This window comes from Heteronotia binoei, chromosome 13 (genome assembly GCF_032191835.1).
Source record: "Heteronotia binoei isolate CCM8104 ecotype False Entrance Well chromosome 13, APGP_CSIRO_Hbin_v1, whole genome shotgun sequence".
NCBI classification, from domain to species: Eukaryota; Metazoa; Chordata; class Lepidosauria; order Squamata; family Gekkonidae; genus Heteronotia; species Heteronotia binoei.
Genome location: NC_083235.1, coordinates 32,273,762 through 32,301,658, shown reverse-complemented (window position 1 = coordinate 32,301,658; position 27,897 = coordinate 32,273,762). Strand labels below are relative to the sequence as shown.

The window sequence follows — 27,897 nt, the reverse complement described above, 5'->3', positions numbered from 1 at the left end:
CAGAAATGCCTGCAGCCAAGAATGCCTTGTTGGATGAGGCCAAGATCTAACTAGCCCTTGCATTCAGTGCAGCAACCAGCCAAATCCTTTTAAAAATTCACAAGGATGACATCCCTGGAATCGGTTTTCCTTCTACTTTGCATTTGGGGGTCAGATATTCAGAGATATACAGCCCCTGAACAAGGGACAGTCCTGATTAATAGCCAATCCCACTCCTACCTCCCAGGAATATCTCTATCCCTTTTTAAAAATCGCCATCACCATTTCACAATGCCAGCTAGGAATTTTTAATCCTCTCCCCACCGCACCAACAGCTTGATGTCTACAAAGGGTATGTGGCATTAGCTCCTAAACGTTTGGACCTGGCACAAAATCCTTTGCAGACTGTTCAAGGCTGAGACAACTGAGAAGAGAACCCAGTAGTCCAGCATCTTCACCATGTCTTTGATTCCACAGGAAAACCTACAGAGACCAGGATCCCTTTAGTGCTACAGATAAAACATTTGAAAGTTGCTTTCAACACCAACACCTTCCTTCCAAAGCTCCACTAGAATCCCAGGTGGGCAGACCACATGAGCTAATGAGAATGACTGGAAATGTTACTTAAGGTAACACCCATCTTTTCTCCTCAGCCCATACTGAAGCAGCAATCCTGAGAATACTTTTCCAGGAGTAAATGCCACTGACCAGAATGGGACTTACTTCTGAGCAGACCTGCAAGTATGTCAGCTTTAGTTATGTAGTGCACAGACTTCAGTGGACTTTAAAGGATGTCAGGTTGTACTGTTAAAAAGGTAAAGGTAATCCCCTGTGCAAACACCAGTCGTTTTCGACTCTGGGGTGACGTTGCTTTCACAACATTTTCACAGCAGACTTTTTACGGGGTGGTTTGCCATTGCCGTCCCCAGTCATCTACACTTTCCCCCCAGCAAGCTGGGTACTCGTTTTACCGACCTCGGAAGGATGAGTCAACCTAGAGCCGGCTACCTGAACCCAGCTTCCGCTGGGATCGAACTCAGATCGTCATGAGCTGAGAGCTCCGACTGCAGTACTGCAGCTTTACCACTCTGTGCTATGGGGCTCTTAAGCCACGGGGTTGTACTGTTAAGTCCCAAGAAAAAAACATTTTTCAGTCAAGGTTGAAAACATAAACCTCAGGGCAGTACAAGGGTTAGTTGCCTTTTAGAATAAGACAGCTAAACTATCTCAACATTTAGAACAAGAGATTGGAAAGAACCAGTGTAAAGAAGTCTATCAACATAACTGAAACTAGGATAGTGCTGGAAAGTGCTGTCAAGTTTCAGCTGGCTTATGGTGACCCCACACCAGGGGTGGCCAAACTTGCTTAATGTAAGAGCCATATAGAATAAACGTCAGATGTTTGCGAACCGCAAGACATGAACATCAGATGTTTGAGAACCATAAAACGGAAGGAAGGAAGGAAGGAAGGAAGGAAGGAAGGAAGGAAGGAAGGAAGGAAGGAAGGAAGGAAGGAAGGAAGGAAGGAAGGAAGGAAGGAAGGAAGGAAGGAAGGAAGGAAGGAAGGAAGACAGCTGGGAGAGGGAGGAGGGAGGGAGTGGTAGAAAGAAAGCAACTTTAACTTTAAAGGCATTTTCCAAGCCACTGGCTGGTTTGGCTTGAATTGATTTAAAGAGACAAATGCCTTCTCCAAGGTGGTGGGGGCTTCAAGAGCCACACAATATGTGTGAAAGAGCCACATATGGCTCCTGAGCCTCAGTATGGTCACCCTTGCCCCATAGGGTTTTCAAGGCAAGAGATATTCAGAGGTGGTTGGCCATTGCCTGTCTCTGCAAAGTAACCCTGGACTTCCTTGGTGGTGCCCTATCCAAGTACTAACTAGGGCCAGCACTGCTTAGCTTCTGAGATCTGATGAGACTGGGCTAGCCTGGACCTGTCAGCCCAGAGAATGGAAGCTATCCAACTGACAGCTGACATGATCTATAAAGTTTCCACAGCCTGAACACTGGTTGTTGCACATCACTGATTAGAAAGCAGTACACACAGGATCTCACAATGAGGCATAAATATAAACAGGAGCACCCTGTGTGAGTATTGTAGGGTACTAGCTTAAATCTGCACAGGGCTCACATTTGGCATACTGGCAACTGTTTGCCTCTATTATTAATGTTTCTATGAAGCATTTCTATATCTGTCTGCCACTTCTGTCACCTGCTGGTAAGGAACACTGCTCCAAGACATGGTCTGAAGACACATGATACCACAACCTTGCTACAGAGGACAGGATCTAGCCAGTGTCTAGCTGGGAGACTTCCTAAGAACCTTCCAAAATAGATATACACACAGGGATGCTGAGAGGGAAGAAGTAGAGTCAAAATCCTGGGGCCTTGATCACTCTGTTTGCCCCTGAAGCCAAGGAGGTCCTGTGATTTATTTCATATGTTGTCTGGCCTGGATCTGGGATGTATGAGGCAGAACTTGGTGAGAATCTTTGAGTGGGGTGTGTGTGTGTGTGTGATGGTTCTCAGCAGCCCTTCATACATGCAATAAATAAGTCTCCTCTGTAGATGCCAACTGCAGCAGTGCTAAGCAGCTGAGGGATCTTATGTTGGTGTGTGTATGAGAGACAATTCTCTTCTGACCCCAACAGGTCATAACAGTTACAAAAAAACCCTAGGTCTCAATACCAAATTTATAAAATTCTGTTTTCAGTCACAAAATTCACTGAACAGTCTGTATCAGGGGTGGCCAAACTGTGGCTCGGGAGCCACATGTGGCTCTTTCACACATATTGTGTGGCTCTTGAAGCCCCTGCTACCCATTGGCTGGCTTGGAGAATGCATTTAAAGTTACTTTCTTTCTACCACTCCCTCCCTCTCCCATCCTATTTGCCTTCCTTCCTTTCTCCCTCCCTCCCACCTCTCAAACATCTGATGTTCATGTCTTGTAGCTCTCAAGCTTCTGACATTTATTCTATGTGGCTCTTACATTAAGCAGGTTTGGACATCCTTGGTCTGTATACATGTAGAAAGTAAATTAGGGCTGGACCTGAATCCTGCTTGGAGTGCCTGAGAAATGCTGCTTTGAGATTTCTGGCACAAAGCCGGTGACAAACGCAACAAATAAGCTGGACCAATGAGGAACCTAGATTTTTCATAAGACTGCCTAGTTGATCCAATTTCCACAATCCAGCACAGTCAGTCAGTCTTGGATTCCTGTTCCTTTCTTCCTCTTTGCCAATAAGCTCACTGAGTAACTTTGGGCTAGCTAGGCTTTCTCTCCACAATCTGCTTCATAAGGTTGTTTGTAAGTGTCAGAGGGTGACCGGATGAACCTTATTTCCCACCCTTACTTCCTCAGAGGAAGGGTGGGATGAAAAAGTGACAACAACAGTACTATGATGGACTGATCAGGGATCTAAGGAGGTGTTTTCCATTTTCTACCCATAGTGCCTTATACTCTAAATAGCCATCTGCCCTCTATTGCCTTACCCTGCCTGACTGATATGAAGAAAATGGTTGTGTGTCTCCATTCAACCCACTTCTCCCTTCACACCATAATGAAACAAACCAGGCTCATTTCTCATAAGAGAACTTGTCCACTCCTGTCATGATTTTGAGCCGTTTTTCTCTGTACCCATCCCAGCCAGAATTCATTCTTTTTGAACAAGAGGTTGATGATACAACACTGGCAGATGGTCAGCCTAAGAAACACAGGTTCAAATCCATCAGCGCTGGCAAGCTGCAGAATGAGGAATCAGAATTACATTTCACTGGCATGGAGGAGACAGCTATTGCCCAGGAAAAATGTCTCAGCCTGACAAACCCTATATACCTGGAATCGAAAGGTACTTTACAGTCCAAGGAACCTGCTGCCCTCTGATTTAAAACATGGGCCAGCAGACCAAAGAACCTTCCTCTATAGATGGCTGGGGAAGGGGTCATGACCAATATCCCCTCTTAGCTGTGGAGTCTTCTGAGCAAAAATTCTACTTTGTGAGCTATTGGCACTGAAGTTGTGAACTACTGCATAAATTAGTTTGTTCTGGGGCCATTTTTCCTGAGCGAAGACAAAAATGTGTGAGCTAGAGGCTAAAAGACTGTGAGCTAGCTCACACTAACTCGGGTTAGAGGGAACACTGGTCATAACAGAGGTTTATAAAATTAGGCATAGGGTGGAGAGAGTAGTCAGTTTCACCGCCCCCTCCCTCTTCCATAACATGAACTCAGGGACACCCAATGGATGGGGTTGCCAGCCTTCAACTGGGACCTAGAGAATTCCTAGAATTGCAGCTGATCTCCGATGACAAAGATCAGGTCCCTGGAGAAAACAGCTGCTTTTGAGGATGGACTCTCTGACATTATGCCCTGCTGAGGCTGCTCCCCTCCCTAAAACCTGCCTTCCCTAAACTCCACTGGCCCTGGAGGTCTTTTCCAACTCTATGGTTCTATGATTCTACCCTCAGATCTTCAGGAATTTCCAAACCCAAACCGGGCAACTGTACCAATGGGCAATAGGTTTAGGATGGACAAAAAAGGAACTACTTCGTTATTCAACAACTAATTAAATTGTGGAATTCACTGCCAGTGGATGTAGTGATTGCCAAGAGTGCAGATCAGGGCTGGCCAATGGTAGCTCTCCAGATGTTTTTTGCCTACAACTCCCATCAGCCCCTGCCAGCATGGCCAATGGCTGGGGCTGATGGAAGTTGTAGGCAAAAAAAATCTGGAGAGCTACTGTTGGCTGGTGTAGATTATTTGGTAAGGGGGTTAAGACGGATTCATGGAGGTGAGATCCATCGATGGCCTATTAGTCATGGGCACCAAAGGGAACCTTCATATTTAGGGGGTAGCAACTTTCTGAATACTGGTGCTTGCAAGCAGCATCAGGGGAAGGCCTCAGCCAGCCAGGAACACCAACTGGCCGCTGTGTGAAACAGGACGTTGGACTAAATGGACCACTGGCTGGATGCAGGGCTCTCATCCCTAGTAACTCCCAGCAAAATGTGACACCAGCTCTCTCCCTCCACTCTCTCAGGTATTCTCTAAAAACTGGAAACAATTCTGCTTCACAGGATTCCTGCAACCTAGAATCAGTTAAGGAAATCATGGCTCCTACGCCTGCCCCAGAAACAGAACATGCAAGAAATCTAAGGGAAAGAATACTTAATTAAATAAAGCCAGAGAGCACTGGGCTTTTGATATTCCTTAACATTTCTCCAGCTGTGTGTCAAGACACCCTGGGGATCACCATGAACCTTCATCAGGAGGTGGGGGGGGGCTCTCTTTTTGTGGCAGAGACCCTGAATGAGAACACTGAAAACACAGTCCAAAAACAAACAAATTACAGATATGAGTGGGTGTGAAGAACGCTTTTAGGTGGTCAACCTAAGAGGTACAGGGAAGAATCAGGTGCCAAGAAGGGAGGCTATAAAAGCCATACTGGGTCCATTTTCGCTGTCAGATTTAGTAACTCAGAAACAATATTACTGAAAGTACACAATCCTGAGTGTAAGGAATTGAGGGAGAGAAAAAGGCAGATCAGAGTTTGGACACAGGAAGGAAAGGACTAGCTATACCAGGCAATAAGATATACCGAATACTAACACTGCTAGTAATAATAATTGCTTTGATGCTGTATTAAGAAAGATGGGGGAGAAAGGCCATGGCTCAATGGTAAAGCGTCTGCTTGGCATGCAGAAGGTCTCAAGTTCAATCCCCAGCATTTCCAGTTAAAGAATCTGGCAGTAGGACCTCTGCATAAAGCTCTAGAGAGCTGCTGCCAGTCTGAGCAGGCAATACTGACTCTGAAGGACAAAGGGTTTGATTAAGTATAAGGCAGCTTCACATTTCCATGTGGTATGGAAACATTTAATTACTATACGAAATAAACACAGAGCCTAAACAGTGGCATCCTAAACAAAATTATGCCCATTTAAGGCCACAGACTTCAATAGGGACAAAAAGGTGTAACTCAGTTTAGGACTGCACCATAAATCAGTCAGAGGCTGCCTTAACAACACAGGAAAGTAATTAATCTAGTTTCTAGTCCACTCTACTTGGCTAGGGTCCCAGTATTTTCAGTCCATGGCTTTGAGCTATGGAGCAAGGAAGCGGCCACTTCCGCAAGCAAGTTTTAATTCCCAGAAAAAGGCCCGGCCTGGCCTGCCATTTGCAATTCAGAATGCACCCCTCCTTCTGCCCCACCCATAAAGCTAGCAAAGCATTCTCATTTCAGGCTATTTTCCCTGAACAAATCAAAGTCAACTCAGTGGAGTTCACATCAGGTCTTTCCATCTTTGATTTCTTCTCATCATTAAACAGAGGGGCAATTTCACACATTAAAAAGTCAAGTCAAGTCTCTGACTCATGGAAACCCTGTGAAGTTCTACCTCCTGGGGGTTTCAAGGCAAGAGATGAGCAGAGGTGGTTTGCCATGGTTTTCTTCCGCACGGAACCCCCAGTCTTCCTCGGTGGTCTCCCTTCCAGCTGACCCTGCTAGCATCCAAGCTCTGATGAGATCAGGCTACTTGGGCCATCATGGCTCCTGCAATTTCACATATTACATGCCCAGATTTGCCAGAGTGTGGTATTCAATCACAGCTCCCTGACAAGCATATCTGCACTCTATATGTGCTTGCAAAACATCTGTTTCTGGCATCCACATTTTATATTACTATGTGTGAACCAGCCCGGGGAAACACTACCATGAGGCAAGGGAAGGCAGGTTAAACGCCTGTGTGCACTTAATTAGGAATAAACACAGTTGAATACAGTGGAGCTTGAACACACAAGAATGCCTTATACCGCATGAGAGCACTGAAGATCAGGGTCAGTATTGTCTACTCAGCCCAGTAGCATCTCTCCAGGGTCTCAGGGTCTTTCATACTACCTACTACCTGGTCCTTTTTAACTGAAGGTGGTAGGTGACTGAACTGGGACCTTCCACTTGCCAAGCAAATGTTCTACCAATTGAAGACAACTGCAGATTTATTCCCCACCCTTCTCTCTGAATCAGAGACTCAGAGCGGCTTACAATCTCCTATATCTTCTCCCCCCACAACAGATACCCTGTGAGGTGGGTGGGGCTGAGAGGGCTCTCACAGCAGCTGCCCTTTCAAGGACACACTGCCAGAGCTATGGCTAACCCAAGGCCATTCCAGCAGCTGTAAGTGGAGGAGTGGGTGGGGCTAAGAGGGCTATCACAGCAGCTGCCCTTTCAAGGACAACTCTTCCAGAGCTATGGCTAACCCAAGGCCATTCCAGCAGCTGTAAGTGGAGGAGTGGGGAATCAAACCTGGTTCTCCCAGATAAGAGTCCGCACACTTAACGACTACACCAAGCTGGCTCTCTGGACAATGGCCCCTCTCCTATATGTGAACACATGAAGCTGCCTTTGTCTATCAAGGTCAGTATTGTCTACTCAGGCTTGCAGCAGCTCTCCAGAGTCTCAGGTGGAGGTCTTTCACATCACCTTCCACCTGATACTTTTGAACTGGAATTGCTGAGGATTCCACTTGAGACCTTCTGCATGAAAAGCAAAGGTTCTTCCACTGAGCCACAGCCCCTCCTCATACTTGCTGCTCAGTAAACCAACACAGGTTCAGGCTGTCAGGGCTTTTTTTTTTGGTAGCAGGAACTCCTTTGCATATTAGGCCATACACCCCTACTGTAGCCAATCCTTCAAAAGCTTACAGGGCTCTTACAGGGACTACTGTAAGCTCCAGGAGGACTGGCTACATCAGGAAGGGGTGTGACCTAATCTGCAAAGGAATTCCTGCTCCAAAAAAGAAAGCCTTGCAGAGTGTGATAGAGCAGAAAAGGTGACAAGACAGATGTGACCTATGGGATGCAATCTACCATGGAATCTCCTGCACAAGCCCTGCTAAAACGAACATGATCTCTACTGAATCTCCTGCACATTTCCTTCAGCTCAAGGAAACCAGCACAACAGAACTTCCTGGTGGATTTTGCTCTAATTAGTGACAGGGAGAAGAAGTGCCATGTGCTGGCTCTCAGCTTCAGGCATTAAAGTGCCTTGGGCTGGCCCTATAGAGCTACATCACATGACTCAAGTTCTGGGAACTAAGCATTTGTGAATCCTGGCTCAAGCTATGCTATAGAGATGCCAGCCAGGGCATGGCAGATCCACTGCTTGTAGACGTAAACCACATATACATAACAAGTGCACATCCAAGTTGATGCATGGCCATGTGGAAGTACAAGCACGTGGGCACACAGATGCAGATACCCCCCAATGCCAAGGGATGATACCAATACAAAGGCAAATCTATCTATCCATGTGAATATTCAGGACCTGAATGGCCAAGGCTAGCCTGTTCTCCTAAGGTCTGTGAAGCTGCAACTCAACAGCATGTTCCAACTCCACATGGGCATATCTACACTCCCTTTCCACACCCTAATTTTACTTTAACACAACAGAATTGGGGCACACAGATACATCAAAGACAGGAATTTGATTGCATGGACATACATAAAGACTCACTTATCTTCACTGATGAGAGAATATGTGGCACATGGATATGGCAATGAAACGTGACAGCCACAAGTATGGTAAATACGCATATCTGCATTTAGGTGTGCCTACAAATATGCATGCATACACAATATCCAGAGGCAAAAATACCCCAATCTTTCCCCAATGCAAACAGACATGAATGTCCAGAAGAATAAAAAGAAATGTTCAACTTCATATGCAGAACCTCACAAGTACCATTTTTGAACCTCTGTATAAATAGACATGTCAAATAAGAAAATCTGGTGTTCACACAGACTCTCACACAGCTCCACATTCCAACAGTGTGCACAAAGACACACACATGGCTTTGTAAACACATACAGCCACAAAATCATAAAACCAGCCACACCCTTCCAAGACACCTGCATCGTGACCTGGCTTGTGTTCTTTCCATCAATTCGGATGAAAATCAGTGGCACTCTCCACACACAACTGACTTGCTCGTCTCAGTGTGGACCATGACAAGCTACTGGTGTGCAAAGTGCAGGATCCAGCAGTAGCATTTCTTCCATGTCTCAGTGCCCTAACTTCTCTCCATGTCTCAGCTGCAAACAGTCAACACACCCTACTCATAAGGGAGAGTCTCTCCCACCTGTACCACCAAACCCTTCTGGAGGACTCTCCCACTTCTGTTCAGACATGTGTAACACAACACAGATTAGTAACACCTTGACACAGTCAAAACATCATGTTGTACTCACAGTCAGGGTGCACCAATTCTCCCCCTCCCCCCAAATTCTGCTTGTGAAAGACTACTGGGATAGGGTGATTGCAAAGTAATCTGGAATTTTTTAAAAAGTGCAATTCTGTGTGACTCCGTCACCTTCTTCTCTTTCTGCAAATAATCCTGTATAGTTCCCTAGTCCTTGGATTTCTCAGGAGCACTTCACGGCATGGCATCTTTTCCCAACATGGATACATCCTCCATCTAAGAAAAAAAAAATATCCTGTACAATACTGGCCTCTTCCAAATGCCTTCACCTCCAGCTCTAATGCCAACTCCACAGACTACAGGCCAAACTCTTACAAGTTGTGCCATCAAGACCAATTTGGAATACACCTTCTCTGTCCTAGACAACCTGCATGGGGAATTGACAATATTAAATACTGTGGCAGCTTGATCTCCAAGAACATGATTAATTACAAATTCCACCACAAAGGAAACCCTAATCTCCACTCCTGTGTCTGTCTGCATTTAAGCGAGTCCCCAGGAGGGAAGGATGAAACGGCTCAGCAAAGGGACTGGGTCTTGCTTCTCACATTCTCAAACTCACAAGGATTTCCTCAGTAAACAAAGCCCACCTTCCTTTCATCCTGCAAAATGCTCCTGAATATGTCAGCTCCATACATTCCATCTCCTCTAACTAGGGCACAAAGACCCTTAGGAAGACACTCCCCATTGCCTACACTACAGTATTTCTTGCACAAGGGGGTAAAAAAAAACAGAACACACACATGCACACACAAAAATCTATCCCTTCGCAAACCAGGGGGTGTTGCTTGTGCATTTCAGACCTTCAGCTTAGGCGACTCGGGTGGGGACCATAGCAGAGATGCCTGAAAGAGCTTGGGTTATTAAAAGGAAAACATGGCTTTGCTGGGAGAGGCAACCACAGAAATCAATAGGTGCCATTTCTCCGAGCCAGCTAGACTACTCCGGGAGGTGTGGTCTCCTTCTCACTGACACACAACTCCCAGGTCCTCTGCCAGGCTTTGCTTTGAAACGCCCTATTGCTTTCTGTCTGCCGGAATCCCCCGGCATTCTCCAACATATCCTGCTTCCAAACAGCTCCCTACAATTTGTCTTTTTAAGAATAACCTTCCCCCCCCCTCCTTGACTCTCCTCTTTAACGCTATTCGCAGGGTAAGAGTCCTTCTTTGTCTTCACAGCATCAAACCCCCATCACACCTCATTCCTAATGGCAGCTGGTTGGGAGGAGGAGGGAGGAGAAGAAATTCCTGGAGAGATCATCTGGACAGAAGCGAGCCTGGTACAATACCAAAGTGGTACGATACCAAGGTACCTGCTCTGAGCCAGGGCATACGAGCTTTCCCAGAGATACCACCTCTCCCCAAGCATCTCAAAGTAGTACAGGCCTCTGGCTTGTGGAAGGCCCCATCTAGACTTCAAGAGTACTCTCCCTCTCTCACCTTGATCATAAGAAATGCCCAGGCAGAGACCCTCTACAGGTGGCACACTCCCCTTAGCCACCCATTTTCATACCTCCTCCTTCTCTTTGGACAAACCTAGCCCATCTTCAAACCCACCCACCTCCCAGTGATCTGCTAAAGAGTTTCTTAAGACCGGCAAAGGCAACAAGGGAAGGGAAAGCCTCCTTTCCCATATGCCCTTTTCTCACAAACTATCCAGTGCTCACCGACTTAGGATGATAATCACCTGGGTGTACAACAGTTCCAAAGAGGATGCAAAACCACCAGAACACATAGCCCATCAGACAATATGACCATAGCATCCTATGGCATGCTTACCAAATGTGGATAGGGCTTGGCATATATTCCCCAGTTGGCATGGTACCACCACCCTTTCCCCACCCTTCTTATCCACCTGGTCATGGTATCTAGCAGAGGAGGTACCACCTGAACCTCAGCATCTCCCCTCCCCCTCCTTAAGCAGTTCTCAGTGGCCTGGCACACACATTCAGCAACACCTGGCCACATGCTCTCCAACACTGAGAGGTTAAGAACAACACACTTCGGAAACTCCAACCTCTCTGCCACACCCTGGCTTCATCTCCTCTGGCACCTTTATAACAAATTACACTCTCGCTTGCTGACAGGTAGATGACCAATGCCACACCTGGACCCGGTGTGGCTAGTTGGCAAAGTCACCAAAACTACACCCAGCCATGCGCCAGATTCTTGCTGGCCTCTAACAAGGATTGTTCCTGGTCCTCGAACTCCTCTCCCCCACCCAGGTGCCAGTTACAGTGGGCTCTTCCCTGATGCCCAAACACACCTCCACTCTCCTTCCTTCTGGCCCTGCCCAGAGTACACCTCGACCTCTCCCTGTGCCCACTGACCTGCTCGGGTCCCTGGAAGCAAATCCGGCACTGCGGCGTCCTCATGCCACTATCCAAGCTGCTGGTGAGCGACACCGAGTCCAAAGCTCCGCCAGTCCCGACGGCTCCGGGCTGCTGGCCTGCCTGCTGCCCGGGGGGCTGAGGCCGGGGCTCCTTCTCCTCCAGGGCCAAACTCCGGGGCCGGGTCTCGGCGCCTCCCCCGCCGTAATACTCCGCCTCATCGTCCTGGCGCGCCGAGCAGTCGGCGAAGGGGGGCCATCCGCAGCCGCGGCTTCCCAGCGCCCCCCGGCTTCCCCCGGCTCCAGGCTCGGGCTCCGGGCGGCCCCGCCGCATCAACACCAGCAGCTTCAGCTCGTTGAAGAACATGCGGATCCGGTACTTGAACATCATCGACGTCGTCCGGCGGCGGCGACAACGGCGGCGGCAGCGCTTGGCAGTGGGGAGTGGGGGGCAGCCGACGGGGGGCGATTAGCTGCGCCCTCGCCCGGCATCGGGGGTCGGGGCGGCCGAGGAGAGGGGGCGCGAAGAAGAAGCCCGGGGGGCGCAGCTGGGGCCAAGAACGAGGAGCCCCATCTCGGGCACAAAAGGTGTGTGCGCGGGGGGAGGGGGCAGGCTGCGTGTTTACAGGTGTGTGCGGGGGGGGGAGCGCACGGGATGGGGCGCAGGCGGGGGGGTAGGGACCTTTGGGGGGAAGGCAGGCCTTCCTGAAGGAGATCGAAAAGAAACGGCCTGCGGGGGGCGCCAATGGGGAGATGTGGGCCCCCGAGTGGGGGGGATTAGGGCAGGGGGCTGGCGGGTGGCGCTGGTTCAGGCGGCGTGCCGGGGTGAGCTAAGAAGGCGGTGGGAGAGAAGCGCTTCTCCTTTTTCCCGCGGGCGGGTCCTCCTTCTCCTCCCCCCCCCTTTAGGACGCAGCGCGTTCCGCAGGTCCCTCCCGGACCCCCGGCGGACAACCCGCCTGCCGCCTCCCCCGGGGCATGGCTGAGAGCGCCAGAAGGCAGCTGCTCCGGCGGCCGGGGCCTCCCCAGCGCAGGCGGGAGGGAAGAGGAGGAGGAAGCTCGCGGGAAGCGAAGGGAGGGTGGCTGAAATCCGGCAGGAGCGTTGCAAAAGCGGGCTGCGCCTCCTCTGGAGCTGCTGCGGCGGCGGCGGCGGCGGCGGCTTCTTCTTCCTCCTCCTCCTGCTGCCGGCCGCAAGCCCGGCGGGGAGGCGGCTGCTCCTGCTCTCCGAGACCTGCCGCACTAAGCAGCAGGGCCCCTCTCCGCCTCCTCCCCTCGGGGGGCCGGCTGGGCAGCTGCAATCGCGGGCGGCTCTTTTGTCTGCAGCGCTACGGGCATGTCCGCTCCCTCCTGCCGCCGCAGCCACGCTGCCGGGCCCGAAGAAGCCGCATCCCCGCTCCCTCCGCTGGGTCTCCCGCAGGCAGGCAGGCAAGACAGGCCGGCCTTCCCGACCTCGCTGTGCCCGGCTCAGATAGCGAGCGAAGAAGTGGGCCGGGGGGGGGGGGGGCAGAGAGACACGTCGATTGTGCTCCTCCTGCTGCTTCTGCTCTCCCGCCTCGGCTCTTTATGCAGCCAGCGCCGGCACGCAACAGGGGCTTGTCCCAGGGCGCCCCCCACGGCACGGGCCTGCCAGCGCCCCCCACGCACCCGCCTGCGCTCTCCTCCCGCCACCCCCCAAGTCCGGGGGCTGGGGCGCACGGCAGCCTGGCTGCTGGCGGCGGCGGCGACGCTTCAGAGCTGGGGAGAGGGAATATGGCTTCTCCTTCCGGTACAGCATGTTAAATAAACCATTTCGGGAGGAGAGGAGCCGAGCGAGGGAGAGAGAGAAAGCGGGCGGCTGGCTGGCTGAGTGTCTGCGCGGGGAGGGACTGGGGGACTCAGAGGCGGGTCGGCGGCGGGCGAGAAAAAAGCGCGAGGGGTTGGTGCGTAACCGCTGCGCCACTCTGGCTGTCGATCGACCTTAACCACGTGGAGGGGGGAGCGAGAGGCCCCGGGAAATGTGAAAAGTGCCCTGACAGACAGGCTTCCCTCCCCCTTCCAGACAAAACCTGAAAGATTCCTAGATAGAGACTTGGGGGAGGGGAGGGGAGGGGGAAGAGAACAAGAAGCCATTTTAAGAAATTGCCTTTGCCAATCAGATCACAGACCCCAGCTTGCCTATGTGGCTGGGGTTGCCAGCTCTGAGCTCCGGGATGGGAAATACCTGGAGGTTTGGGGGTGGAGCCTGTGGAGGGCAGGGTTTGGGGGCCGGGAGAGACCTCAGAGGGGCAGAATTCCATACAGTCCACCCCACCCGCCAAGCAGCCATTTTCTCCAGGGAAACAGATGACCGAGATCACTTGTAATAGCGGGAGATCTCCAGGTACCGCCTGTAGCCTGGCACTCTTAGATGCCTGGATTAAATATAGGAATTCAAAACCTGTAAAACCTGGCTATTGTCTTCCTCATGCTGCCTTAAGCACCAGTCAAAATATTGGAGCCCTGAGGGGTTTTTCTTGGAAATTTGTGACATTTTGCATCCTGATCTAGAGATCTAGTGTGGCATTTAAGGATTCCAGGTGAATAAAAGACACACCTGCACATGCTGAAATTCCATGCTGGCATCATAGCACATATGGAGCTCTGAGTCAGGGGTGTGGTGTTACAGAACAAAGGAACTTGAGATAACTACACTTTCCAACCTGACACAGATTTCATTGGTGGGATGTGGCGTTCTGGGTTGTCTTTCCCATGTGCCTGCCTTTGCCTTATAAAGCTGAAACATTACTTCATAGCGTTACAAATAACTTTGCAGAATCTGGCATGCTCCACAAGTGATGATTCTTCTTCCCCAAACAGTTCTAGCTCTAATTAGGATATCGCAACAGCCAATCAATCACGCTAGATATCGTTGACATTTCTTGTCTTTATCACGACAGAGAGTTTGCAAATTGGGTCCCGCTCCAGAGTGCATCAGTCATGCTAAAGTCCCACAGACGCCAATGAGATAAATAATGTTTCATTAACCTAAATGGAATTTAAGGACATACAAATATTCTTTGGAATGGGGTTTTCTTGGTGTTTAAGGGAACTGTGGCTTTTTAATTTTAAAAAGCGAGGGGTTTTTTGCCATCACTATATTTCATTTTTAAGAATATAAGCATTTGACACATAGAGTCCAGAGAAGCTCAAAAAGCACATTGGGGGATAGGTGATAGTGTGGAATAGTGGTTAGAATGTTTGATTAGGATTTGGTGAGGTTCAAGTTTAAATCCTTCACTCTGCCAGGAAATTTCGCTGGGTAACTTGAGGTCAGTCTCTTTCTCTCTCTCTCAGCCTCACCTACCTCAAGACAGATAAAACAGAAGAGAGTTTTGTGTCCCCATTGTTGTGAGGATAAAGCAGAGAAGGGGAGAACAATGTTGGATAAAGTTGGCTGGTTATGAAAGTTTTGGCAGGGCCAATTCTCTGACCAAGCCACTTTAGTGGCTGCTTAAGTAAGTAGAAGGACAGGAGGCTGCCCTTAGCATTGGTCAGAGGAATGACCCTGCATACTATTAACATTCATTCGAAATGGGGTGTTGAAGGAGAGTTGTAAGGACAGAAGAGCTGTTTTTAAATCTTGCTTTTCTCTAAGGAGTCTCAAAGTGGCTTACAATTGCCTTTCCTTTCATCTCCCCACAACAGACACCATGTGAGAAGTGGGGCTGAGAGAATTCTGGGAGAACTGTGACTGGCCCAAGGTCACCCAGCAAGCTTCATGTGGAGGAGGAGTGGGGAATCAACATCAGTTCTCCAGATTAGAGTCTGCCACTCTTAACCACTACACCAGTCTGGCTCTACACCAGAGGTGACCAAACTGTGGCTCAAGAGCCACATGTGGCTCTCACACAATCTGTGTGGCTCTCAAAGCCCTCACCACCCCCATTAGCCTGCTTGGAAAAAGAATTTGTCTTTTTAAAGCACTTCTCCAAGCCAACCAGAGAAAGCATTTAAAGTTGCTTTCTTTCCACCTCTCCTCCCTCCTCATCTATCTTCCTTCCTTCCCTTCCTCCCTCCCTTCTCAAACATTTGGCTCTTACATTAAGCAAGTTTGACCGCTCCTGCTCTATACCATGGACACCATGGACCACCAAAGAGACAAATAAGTGGGTACTAGATTAGATCACGCCTGAACTCTCTCTAGAAGCTAAATGAAGCTAAAATGACTGAACTGAGGCTGTCATACATAAGGGTCCCATTATGTGAAGACAAGACTCACTGGAAAAGACAATAATACTAGGAAAAGGAAAACCCAACATTAAATGGATTGACTCAGTCAAGGAAGCCACGGCCCTCAGTTTGCAAGACCACAGCAAGGCTGTTAATGATAGGATGCTTTGTAGGACATTAATTTATAGTAGGGTTCCCATTCTCCTGCCCCTGGCAGGGATACCCCTGATTTCAGGGCCTCCAACTCGCTGGCATGGATATGGTCAGCAGGGAAAGCCCCACTCCTGAAGAACTCCATTGTCGCCTGACATACCTAGCACGATGACATCACCCAGAAATGATGTCACTGCACTGGGGACACTCTAGTATTTGGGTAAAAGAAATTCTGTGGTGCCATATAGTTTTTACTCAAATGCTAGAGCATTCCCTGTGCAATATGACCAGCGTGATAGCATCACTTCCAGGTGACATTATTGCGCTGTGCGCACATAAAAAAGTCCCCTGCTGGCAGCCAGGTAAGACCTGGCAACCCTAATATATAGGGTCAGTTTGAAGTGACTTGAGAGCACTTAACACACACCATCAATGTAGCTAACCTTGGGCACAAAGTGGGAAGAGGTATATCTGGCATTGGAGTCACCTCTGTTGCACATGATCTCTGTGGAAGCCGTCCACACAGAAGCAGTGACTTATTCCCTTTGTGTGTTGGGTTGCTTTGGCGGCACATGGTTCATTGATTGTGGGAGCATTGGGAAACAGAGCAGCATTCTGTGGGACTTGATCTAGAGCAGCTCCAGGGTTGAACATTCTTTCTCTTGCCTCAGGCCCACCTGCCTGAGCCATCCTTTGTCCAGGGTGATGGAAATGTGATGGACATGGGACCAGCACCTGTCTCTAACAGGAAATAGTAGCATTCCTTGGGGTCACATCTCATTTAGGGAGAAAATGGGAACATGAAGGGGTAGGAAAGAAGACCACTGACACACTTTTCCCCTACATTGGTTCACAGCTGTTAGCTTTACCTTATCATGTTTACAAGAGGCATTTGTGTGTCGAGAAGGTGACTTGCACCTTTCTGAGCTAGTTGAAGGCAATGAACCTAGATCCCTGACCTGGATGGCCCAGGCTAGTCAGATTTCAGAAGCTCATCAGAGTTGGCTTTAGTACTTGGATGGGAGACCACCAAGCAAGGCCAGGGTGGCTACACAGGGGCATGCAATAGATAACCACCACCTCTGTTTCTCTCTTGCCTTGAAAACCATGCAGGGTGAGTTGTGACTTTCCACCACCAGTGGATTTAGATAGGTGTGTAACTCTGTTTACAACTGCAATGTTAAGGGCTGAACTAGACATGACTTTTCCCCTCCAAATCAAGTCTGGGTTCCCAAGTGTTGCAGAGGACCAGAAGGTTTAGAAGGGTGTAACTCAGGTCTCAGCCCTGGCTAGTGTTTGGATGGGAGACCACCAAGGAAGTCGAGGGTCGTGACATGGAGGCAGGCAATGGCAAACCACTTCTGAATGTCTCTTGCCTTGAAAACCCTGTGGGGGGTCATCATAAGTCAACTGGGGCATGAGGGCACCTCCCCCTTCCACTAATTCTGCTTAGGGTGGCACTGTAAGGCTTGTGTGGTTGACCTGCTGTGCTCCATGTTATCTATAATGTGTCATTCTGATTTGTTTTACATGGTAACTAGTTCTCTAATTTTTTTTTAAATAGCCATTTGTTCAAATTGATAGCATTCATTCCAAGATGTAGAAACTGCACTGCGTTTGGGTGTTGCAAATGTGAATTTGTGGGTCATAGCTATGGTATTTTCTAACCTTGGTCTAAGTTTTGTTTTCTAATTTTTTGTACATTTATTTTCTTATTTAAGACTATCTAGGCTGGTTTTTCAACCAAATATTCACAGCAGCTTACCATACATTTACAGTGATACATGTTGTAATAGTAAACGAACTGAGATGGAAAAAAATGTGTTGCTTTTCAGGTACTAGCTGAATACCTTGAGCTGGCCCTGGGCTTTTATAATTGAGTATGAAATACACTGGGAAAGACTACATTGAAGATCCAATGTGGTTGCCATTCTACAGCAAAAACAAAAGAATTGCATGGCTTCTTAAGGACTAGCACAGGGATGGCCAAACTTGCTTAACATAAGAGCCACATAGAATAAGCAGCAGATGTTTGAGAGCTACAAGAAAAGAACATCAGATGTTTGAGGGGGGAAGGTGGAAAGAAAGCAACTTTAAATGCATTCTCCAAGCTGCTGGCTGGCTTGGCTTGGAGAACTGATTTAAAGAGAGAAATGCCTTCTCCAAGCCAGCTAATGGCCCAGTGGGAGCTTTGAGAGCCACACAATATGTGTGAAAGAGCCACATGTGGCTCTTGAGCCACAGTTTGGCCACCTCTGGACTAGCAGATTTATTGTAGGTTTGTGAATGAAGTCTGCTTTGTCAGAAATATGAAGTATGTCCTCAGTTGGAAAATACGCATAAAATACAGGACTAAGATGCAGGGAACCCAGGTTCAAATCTCTGCTGTATCATAAAACTGCTGGATGACATCCTCTGGTGTAGTGGTTAAGTGTGCGGACTCTTATCTGGGAGAACCGGGTTTGATTCCCCACTCCTCCACTTGCACCTGCTAGCATGGCCTTGGGTCAGCCATAGCTCTGGCAGAGGTTGTCCTTGAAAGGGCAGCTGCTGTGAGAGCCCTCTCCAGCCCCACCTACCTCACAGGGTGTCTGTTGCGGGGGAGGAAGGTAAAGGAGATTGTGAGCCGCTCTGAGACTCTTTGGAGTGGAGGGCGGGATATAAATCCAATATCTTCTTATCTTCTTCTTCTAATAAAATGAAACAGGGAGGAATAATGTACGCCATCTGAAATTGCCTTATATTGAATGAAACCCTGGATCCACCAAGGTCAGAATTGTTTACTCAGAGTGGCAGCAGCTCATCAAGATCTTAGGTTCTTTAAGATCATCAAGTTCTTTCACATCACCTGCTACTGATCCTTTTAAGAACATAAACATCAAAACATAAGAGAAGCCATGTTGGATCAGGCCAATGGCCCATGGCCCATCCAGTCCAACACTCTGTGTCACACAGTGGCCAAAAAAACCAGGTGCCATCAGGAGGTCCATTGGTGGTGCCAGGACACTAGAAGCCCTCACACTGTTCCCCCCCAAGCACCAAGAATAGAGCATCAGTGGCCCAGACAGAGAGTTCCATCTATACCTTGTGGCTAATAGCCACTGATGGACCTCTGCTCCATATGTTTATCCAATCTCCTCTTGAAGCTGTCTATGCTTGCAGCTGCCGCCACCTCCCGTGGCAGTAAATTCCATGTGTTAATTACCCTTTGGATGAAGAAGTACTTCCTTTTATTCATTCTAACCCAACTGCTCAGCAATTTAATTGAATGCCCATGAGTTCTCGTATTGTGAGAAAGGGAGAAAAATGCATCTTTCTCTACCTTCTCTGTCCCATGCATAATCTTGTAAACTATCATGTCACCCCTCAATCGACGTATAAACACATTTTAGCTGGAGACTCCTCTGTTTACATTCTTTCCTGTATGCTTATCTAACTAGCATGACATAGTGCTTAAAGAGTCAGACTAGGATCTGGGAGACCCAGGATGGCAATCTCCACTCTGCCATGGAAGCTTGCTGTGTGACCTCGGGCCAGCCTAGTCCATCTCACAGAGTTGTTATGAGGATAAAATGGAAGAGAGGAGAACGATGTAAGCTGCTTTGGGTCCCCACTGGGGAAAAAGGCAGGCTATATATAATGTACTATTATTATTATTTTATTGTTATTGACTTATTTGTTTATTTATCTTTTGTTGCTTTGTTAGTTTGTCTCTTCTTTGTTCATTGGATTTAAATTTTTAAGTCTACATATTGCACCATTAACTTGACAAATGGTATTGTAAATACTTATTCTGCTCGAGCTTTTAATTATATTAATTTAATTATATTTAATTACATTGACTTTATTTCTTTATTCGGGTACTATTCCGAATATAGAGAATGTTATGTAAGTTGTGATAGTTATTCTTTCAATACAATTTTTTTTAAAAAGTGGGTTTTACTCCCCAGAAGTCTGAGTCACAAAGTCCATGGCAATTCTAAACAGAACTACTTCCTTCAAAGTCCATTGAAGTCAATAACCTTATGAGTGGACTCTGTTTAGAATGACAACTGTCAGTCAACTAGACTTGTCAGGTGCCACAGGGTTCATATTTCTTGTTTATACAGAAGGTCTCAGCAAGGAGAGGGGTTTGAAGGAGGAACAGGGCTTCGTGAATAAAGAGGGAGAGGCAGTTCTGGGCGTCAGCAGCAGCCCCGCCAGAAGGCTTAGAGGTGGGCGTGGGAGGAGACCAAAAGGGGGCTGGCAGCAGATCAGCTGTGTTCGAAAACACCAGAGTTTTTAAAAGGGAATGATCCAAAGGCAGAACTATGAGGAGTGATGAGGAAATCGTCACACTCGAGTTACTATTTTTAAAATGTCTACAAAACTATCAGCGTCCCTGATGCTTCACGAAGTAGCGTAAGCCTGACAAGACAGTCTTTACATGTTCAGATTACCAAAACAAAGGGAGGTAAGTGGCCAAGGGATACACAAAAGGCCAGGAACAATTCCAATTTAATTCCAGTTTTCCAGTTTTATTACAGTCAATTGACCAGCAATAACAATATACAAAATCTCATAGTCACAGATCACTATTTCTGACTACATAAAAGCAGTCTCATATTCAAAGCTTAAGAACAACTTTATTAACCATCTCTACATCGGCTTATTTATGACAAAAAACAATATTTTGCTACTGCCTGAGTTACAGACTTCTTAGCATCTTCCAATAAATATTTCAGTAGCACAATATCTGTAAATTGCAAATAATTATCCAAAGGTTTAAATTTAGAGGGTAATGGAAATATTAACTGATGTCTCTCTCCGGAATAAAGCTTACAATGTAAAAGAATGTGAGTGATGGTTTCAACTTTCTTTTCTGAGCATATACAGCATCTTTGGTGGATAGGCCAGTGAAAAAACCTTCCTTGCAGTACATTAGAAGGGAGGGTGTCGAAACACGCCTTAGAAAGGCCCATCTATACTTTTCATACATGATGTTAGATAGATATGGGACTGCTGGAAATCCAGACTGAGATTTTAAATTGCCATACATGCTGGATAAGACTGCTTCATCAGTTTGAACCTAAATGTCAGTCAAGTGTTGGTGTACCAAAGATTTACATAGGCCTTTTTTTTACATAGGCCTATTTCCAAAAGACTAACTGGGCGCCAGAAACAATTAAAGATGGAGATCAGGATTCAGGGGTAATGGGCATTAAGGGGTGAATCTAGTATACAGCCAAATATGGCTCTTTTTAAAAGAAAATGAAATCTTTAGGGTATATCACTAGGGGCCCTGAGCTCAACGGCCCAGGCTAGTCTGATCTAGTTAGGTCTCAAAAGCTAAGCAGGGTTGGCCCTGGTAAGTATTTGGATGGGAGACCACAAAAACTCAGAGGCAGGCAATGGCAAACCACCTCTGAAAGTCTCTCATCTTGAACACCCTGTGGTGTCATCATAAATAGACTGTGAGTTGATGGGGGGGTGGCTTTTCAAGCAGTCTCTACATACAGGGAAATTATAGAGGTGATGAACAGTCAGTCAAGTGTGAACTCTGTGCAGACTTAAACCAGTGCACAAAAGTGATTGCACACGGTCCCTTGTATATTTATTACTTATTGCAAGACATTGTGTGTGCCACTTCCTAATAAAAGACTCGCAACAATCATTGTCTGGACTGCAGGAAAAGTATGGATCATTTATGAACATTAAATACATTTTCTGGATACTACTGTATAAATATACAATGGATACATAGACACTACCTTATATCAGAAACCTTCTTATGGATGAACATACCTACATGCCTCCAGCCACCATCCTAAATTTACCAAAAGATCCATTGTATACAGCCAGCTTCTATGCTACAGTTGCATCTGCTCCAAACCTACAGACAGAGATTTCCACCTGAGGGATCTACAACAAATCTTTTTGGAACTGAAGTATTTACCTGATGAAGTCAAGAAACAAGTTAACAAAGCCAGAATGGTACCCAGAGAAAACCAAGACAGGTCCAAAAGAGACATTAACAGAATACCACTAGTGACCACATACAGCTTTCAACTCAAAACAATTCAGTGCATCATCAGCAACTTACAACCTCTACTGAATAATGACAGTTCTCTTTTATAAGTACTGGGGTGGGGGGGGCAAACCTTATCTAGCACACAAACAACCCCCCATCTCAAACAACTCACCCACAATAATACAACATCCAATTTGAACATGGACCCTGGTACCAGAGCTTGCAATAAACCCAGGTGCCAACTTTGGTGATACATACACCCAGATAACAAAATCATTGGACCTAACAGCATCAATGACACCATCTCAGGCTTATTCAATTGCTCATTTTATAACATGTATACGCCAACATGTAAATGCCAATAATGCACTTCAGTTCTCTACATAGGACAAACAGGTCAAACCCTACACCAAAGGATACATGGACACAAATCTGACATCAAAAATCACAGAACTGAGAAACCTGTAGGAGAACATTTTAGCCTCCCAAGGACACTTAGTGGGGGGACATCAAAGTAGCAAAGGAACTTCAGAAACAGACTGGAATGGGAGATTGCTAAATTACAATACTCAGGACAATTAGAACCCCCAGGGCTTAACAGAGATATCAGTTTCTTATCTCACTACACCTGCTAAGTCACTCAGTTCTTACACTCAGAAATCAAACTTTGTTAGTCTGAAAGGTGCCACTTGACTCAAGCATCTGTTGTTAACTCCTTTATTATCTGTATGTCAATTTGCTTCTATTTACATGTCTTACTCAGGGCTTTTTTTTTTTTAGCAGGAATGTACAGGAAAGCAGTTCTGATTGGCTTGGTGTTAGGGGGTGTGGCCTAATATGCTAAATCCGACAAAGACAGAGGTTCTTTGCCTAAGCTACAGCGGCCCGGGAAGGGGAATCCCCCTATCAGCTTTTGATGGTGCGCCACTTGCAATGGCGCCCAAGGTCAAAAGCTGGGGGTGTTACTGGAACCTTCATTGACAATGGAGGCCCAGACAGCAACCACTGCCAAATCTGCCTTTTCCCATCTTAGACGGGCAAGGCCGTGGCGACCTAGCAACTGTGATCCATGCTACGGTCACCTCGAGATTGGACTACTGTAACGCCCTCTACATGGGGCTGCCCTTGTCTCAAATTTGGAGACTGCAGCTGGTGCAGAATGCAGGAGCTAGGCTGTTATTGGGGCTCTCCATGCGGGAGCACATTCAGCCTGGGCTGCAGGAACTGCACTGGCTGCTGATAGTGTACAAGATTCGCTACAAGGTGCTGGTTATTACCTTTAAAGCCCTATACGACCGAGGACCTGTCTACCTTAGGGACCATCTCTTCCCATATGTTCCCCAGAGGGTACTCAGATCAGGGATACAGAACCTGTTATCGATCCCTGGGTCGAGGGAGGCAAGATTGAAGATCACTTGGGAGAGAGCCTTCTCTATAGCGGCCCCCTGTTGGTGGAACCAACTGCCGGAAGAAGCAAGAGCCTTGCGGGACCTTGTTCAGTTCTGCAAGGCTTGCAAGTCAGCTTTATTTCAACTTGCTTTTAATCGATAGCCACATATGAGGATACTCAAGAAGACTGAAACTGAAATTACTGGAATGTATTATTAGCACCAAATTGTTTTTAAAATGTTTTAATTGTTATATTGTTTAAGGTTTTAATTAGTTAATGTTTAATATCTGTACATGTTTTTACTGTTGTGAGCTGCCCTGAGCCTGCTTCGGCAGGGAGGGCAGGATATAAATCCAATAAAATAAATAAATAATATGGAAAATGAGTTCCTGCTGGGCTTTTTCTACAAAAGGCCCTGTATGAAACAATGGTGATGTCAGGGGCGTGGCCTAATATGTCAATGAGTTCCTGCTGGGCTTTTTCTAAAAGAAAAGTCCTGGTCTTACTTAATATGTTGTTCCAATTTTAGCTGTATTTATTGCTCAGTCACTTAGGCACCTTGACTCTAATCAGCTGTTCCTTGCAAGTACCCCTCCCATGTTATATTGGAGGAAATCTGCTTCAATTAATCTGAAGGTGTATACAGGGCTTTTTTGAGCAGGAATTCACAGCAATGCAGTTCTGGTTGGATTGGTGTCAGGGGGTATCACCTAATATGCTTATAAATTCCTGCTGGACTTTTTCTACCAAAAAAGGGGGGGGGAGCCCTGCGTGTGTACATGTACAACATGCTAAATCAGTCCTTGTTTATAGCAAGAACTGAGCTTTATTTGTCTTGAAGATGCTACTAGATCTCACATATCTTCATTAACTCTTGTATTCGTATGCTAATTTGCTGCCATTCACAGATTTTACCAACTGCCTTAATCTAATCTCAGCTATAATCACCCAGTATTTATACATCTTGTTTCTAACTGGCCCTTCCTGACAACCAACCCCCTCCCCTTTCTAGATGCAAGGCTGAGGAAATTCTGTTTCACTGTATCTGAGAAAGTGCGCATAGACAGGAAAGTTTATACTCAGAATAAAACTTTGTTGGTCTTACAGGTGCCACTGGTCTCAAATAGTTCTACTGCTTCAGACCAACATGACTACCCACCTGAATCCATGGTGATTTACTTACTTCATTTAAAGTCTGCCTCTCTTGCTGAGACTGAAAACTGATTTCAGAATATTAAAAGCAACCCAGTCAGACAGCATAAAACATCCAATAAATACTGAGATAGAACTAGGGTTGCAGAATTAGAAAACAGTGTATGCCACATCATCAGAAACGTTAAGGTGCATAGTTTCAGTTCTGCTGGTAGGCTTTTTATACTGGCTCTTGTTCTGGATGGTGATTTAGTTTGGCTCTTTCATTGTAAAAGGTTGCCAGCCCCTGCTTTAAAGGGAAGGACAGGGAGTTTATGCTAAATACAGAAGGGAATGGGAAAACAAGCTCATACCTTGAATAAACTTTTGTTGGTCTTAAAGGTGCCGCTGGACTAATAAAAAGAGTTTCTATCTGAAATATTAAAAAGTAATTAGTTATACATGACCTTGCTCCTATTATGGCAGCTATTTTGTGGCTGCACCCACCACCCTTTGACAGAATTCTAAAGGTGACTTCAGTCTCAAAAAGGTTGGTGACCCCCGCCATAGGCTGACCCTCAACAGCTTCAGGCTTCTAATGCTTACTTTTGTAGCCCACCAGTACCTGCTGTTACCTTCCATTTCTATGTACCTAAGAAAGTGTGCGTACACACAAAAGCATGTACCTTGAATAGATATTTGTTGATCTTAAAGGTGTCACTGGGCTCAAAATTCGCTCTACTGCTTCAGACCAACATGGCTGCCCACCTGGATCTATTTTTTTAATTAGGATGCCTTTTAATCTGCACAACCAAGCAGAAGCCCTGTCTACCTAGTCTTGTCCACTTACTAAAAGCATTTAGCAGATGCCAGGAAAGGTTTTGGCGGGTGATCTGGTGCCCATGAGTGGAACCAGACGATAGTGGGAACCAGACTCACAGCACAAGACTAAACATTTACACTATTTTAGGCTTGGAAGAGTGATCCTGTTTATGCACTGTAAATTTTCCACTGACAGAATGGAAGTTTCCTGCCTCCCCCTCTCCTACTGCAAGACATTGATCTCCACCAATATCCCCTCTAAGCTGCAGAGTCTTGTGAGCAAAAATTCTACTTTGTGAGCATTAAAGTTGTGAGCTACTGCATAAATTAGTGTGCTCTGGGGTCATCCTTCCTGAGTTAAGACAAAAATGTGTGAGCCTGTTATGTATTGGAACTGGAGTTTGGCCTTAGGGCCAGCAGAGACTTGGCTGAGCTTGAGACCCTAAAACAATAGCCACCTGGATTCAGGAAGGAGGCCCATCAGGGATCATTAGGCCAGCTATTAACATATAGTAGTGTGTAATGGGATGATGGTAATGGATTCAGGAAGGAGGCCCATCAGGGATCGTTAGGCCAGCTATTAACCTATAGTTGTGTGTAATGGGATGATGGTAATGGGGTTTTGGGTGGGGAGGTTTGCATACATATAAGCAGGGCTGTTGGTCCTGCCAGACAGTTCTGTTCCTATCTCACTATGCTGAATCACTGAATAAAGAGCTGAACTCACTATCTCTTGGGCGTCCTCATGTTTTGAACCCAGTACATATTAGAGCCCAAGGCTAAAAATCTGTGAAATAGCTCACACTAAGCTCACAGCTTAAAGGGAACACTGATCTCCGCATAATGCAGCTTCTGGGGGTGGAGAAGATAAGGAACCATGAGGAAGGATAAGAAGAGGTCTGCAACAGGAAGAGGGAATCGGTGGAAATGGCTGACTTTGGATCAAACCCTATGTGACCTGAGTGCGTATAATTTTTCCTCCAGTGTCTATGTAAAAAGTGCATTAATTATTTAATTAAAGTAATCCATGTATACTCCACCTTTCTCCCCAATGAGAGCCCAAAAAGGTTTACCTCCTTCTCCTCTTCTCCATTTTATCTTCACAACAGCCCTGTGAGGTAGGTGTGGTTAAGAGGCTGATAGGCTCAAGGTCACCCAGCTAGCTTCCATGGCAGACTGGGGATTTGAACCTGGATCTTCAAGATACTAGTCCAACACTTTTAACCGCCACACCACACTGGCTCTCAAATCACAAAGGCTGCCGTCTAAGACTGGGAGAGAGTGGGGCTTTTGAACCCCCTGCAACCGGAAAGTAAGCAGCCTAGAGGGGGTAATTTTTAATTGGGGGGGGGGGAAACTGCCAGCGGGGGAAGGTTAAGCTGCTTCTCCCAACCCCACACTGGTCTTCCACTTTCCACTGCAGCCTCTGCAGGTGTGCTTTGTATTTTTAAAAAAATCAGGGGAAACTGGATGCGACTGAGTGTCAGATGCAGTTTGGTCCAGATGTGAAGAGTGATGGAGGGCTTGAAGAGGAAAGTGACACGCTCACCCTCATCGTAATGGGAAAGGAAAGGGAGTTTCAGCGGAGGCATTTGGAACTGATTGGAGTGGGAAGATTTGGCAAGAGGAAAAGCCAACAAGAACTATGTTAACAACAAATCTGTAAAAAAGAAGTAAAGAGGGGTTTTTTTCCCTCCTCTGGACTGCTAAGAAAAGAGCTGGAAAAGAGGTTTGAGAGAGAGAGCCTGAACTGGCTGTAAGATAAATTCAAACAACCCAGTTGCCAGTTTGCATCCTGGAGAGTATATATTTAACCTTAAATGTACCAATAAAGAGGAAGAGCAGGGAGCTGTGACACTTTCCACTCGTTTCTCCTTTTGATCTCCCCCCATCCTGATTTGTTCAGCTGCCGGCATGAATGTCCTTTGAACTTATATTTTGTGTTAAACAGTTCAGTAGGTCTTTGGATTATTCTGGAATTTCATTGTTAGTTTATTGCAGCATGCTCTTTATTATTCAGTTCTTATTTCATAGTTCTGCAATTTTGTTTTTTACTGACCTTTTTTTTTTTTACAACTCTGGGATCTGCCTTGAGCCTTGACAAAAAAGGCAGACAATAAATAAAGTAAATCAATCCCTGAGTATTGTTACCTCTTAGCTTTTTGATCTGGTGGAAAGGCAAAATAAAATGAGATAGATTAGTTGGTACATGATACACACATACATATGCATATATCAATATGTCTAATTCCAGGGCTTTTTAAAAGCAGGAATGCACAGGAATGCAGTTCTGGCTGGCTTAGCATCAGGGGATGTGGCCTAATATGCAAATGAGTTCCTGCCAGGCCTTTTCTACCCAAAAATCCCTGTGTTAAACAATGGTGACATCAAGGGGTGTGGCCTAGTATGTCAATGAGTTCCTGCTGAGCTTTTTCTACAACCCCCACCCCTGTAGGAAAAGCCCAGCAGGAACTCATTTGCATATTAGGCCACACCCCCTGATGCCAAGTGAGCTGGAACTGCATTCCTGTGCATTCCTGCTCAAAAAAAGCTCTGATATTAATAGACCAGAAAAGGAACACACACACACACACAAAGAGTTTTCTGTTCTATTGTATCCTTTCTTGTGGCTCCCTTATATCATTGCAT

At 46.6% G+C, this 27,897-nt stretch overlaps 2 protein-coding genes across 2 annotated transcripts in view; one reads left to right on the top strand and one right to left on the bottom strand.

Moving 5' to 3' along the window:
* The window catches only part of MARCHF9 (membrane associated ring-CH-type finger 9), a 47,801-nt gene extending 35,808 nt beyond the window's left edge, over positions 1-11,993 (bottom strand). The window contains exon 1 of the mRNA XM_060252985.1: positions 11,559-11,993. Within this exon, the coding sequence (XP_060108968.1) occupies positions 11,559-11,948 (390 nt within the window). The 5' untranslated portion in view covers positions 11,949-11,993. The remainder of the gene's footprint in view (positions 1-11,558) is intronic.
* METTL1 (methyltransferase 1, tRNA methylguanosine) overlaps positions 1-27,897 on the top strand; it is a 1,067,043-nt gene that overhangs the window by 150,199 nt on the left and 888,947 nt on the right. The gene's annotated exons all lie outside the window — the stretch shown is intronic.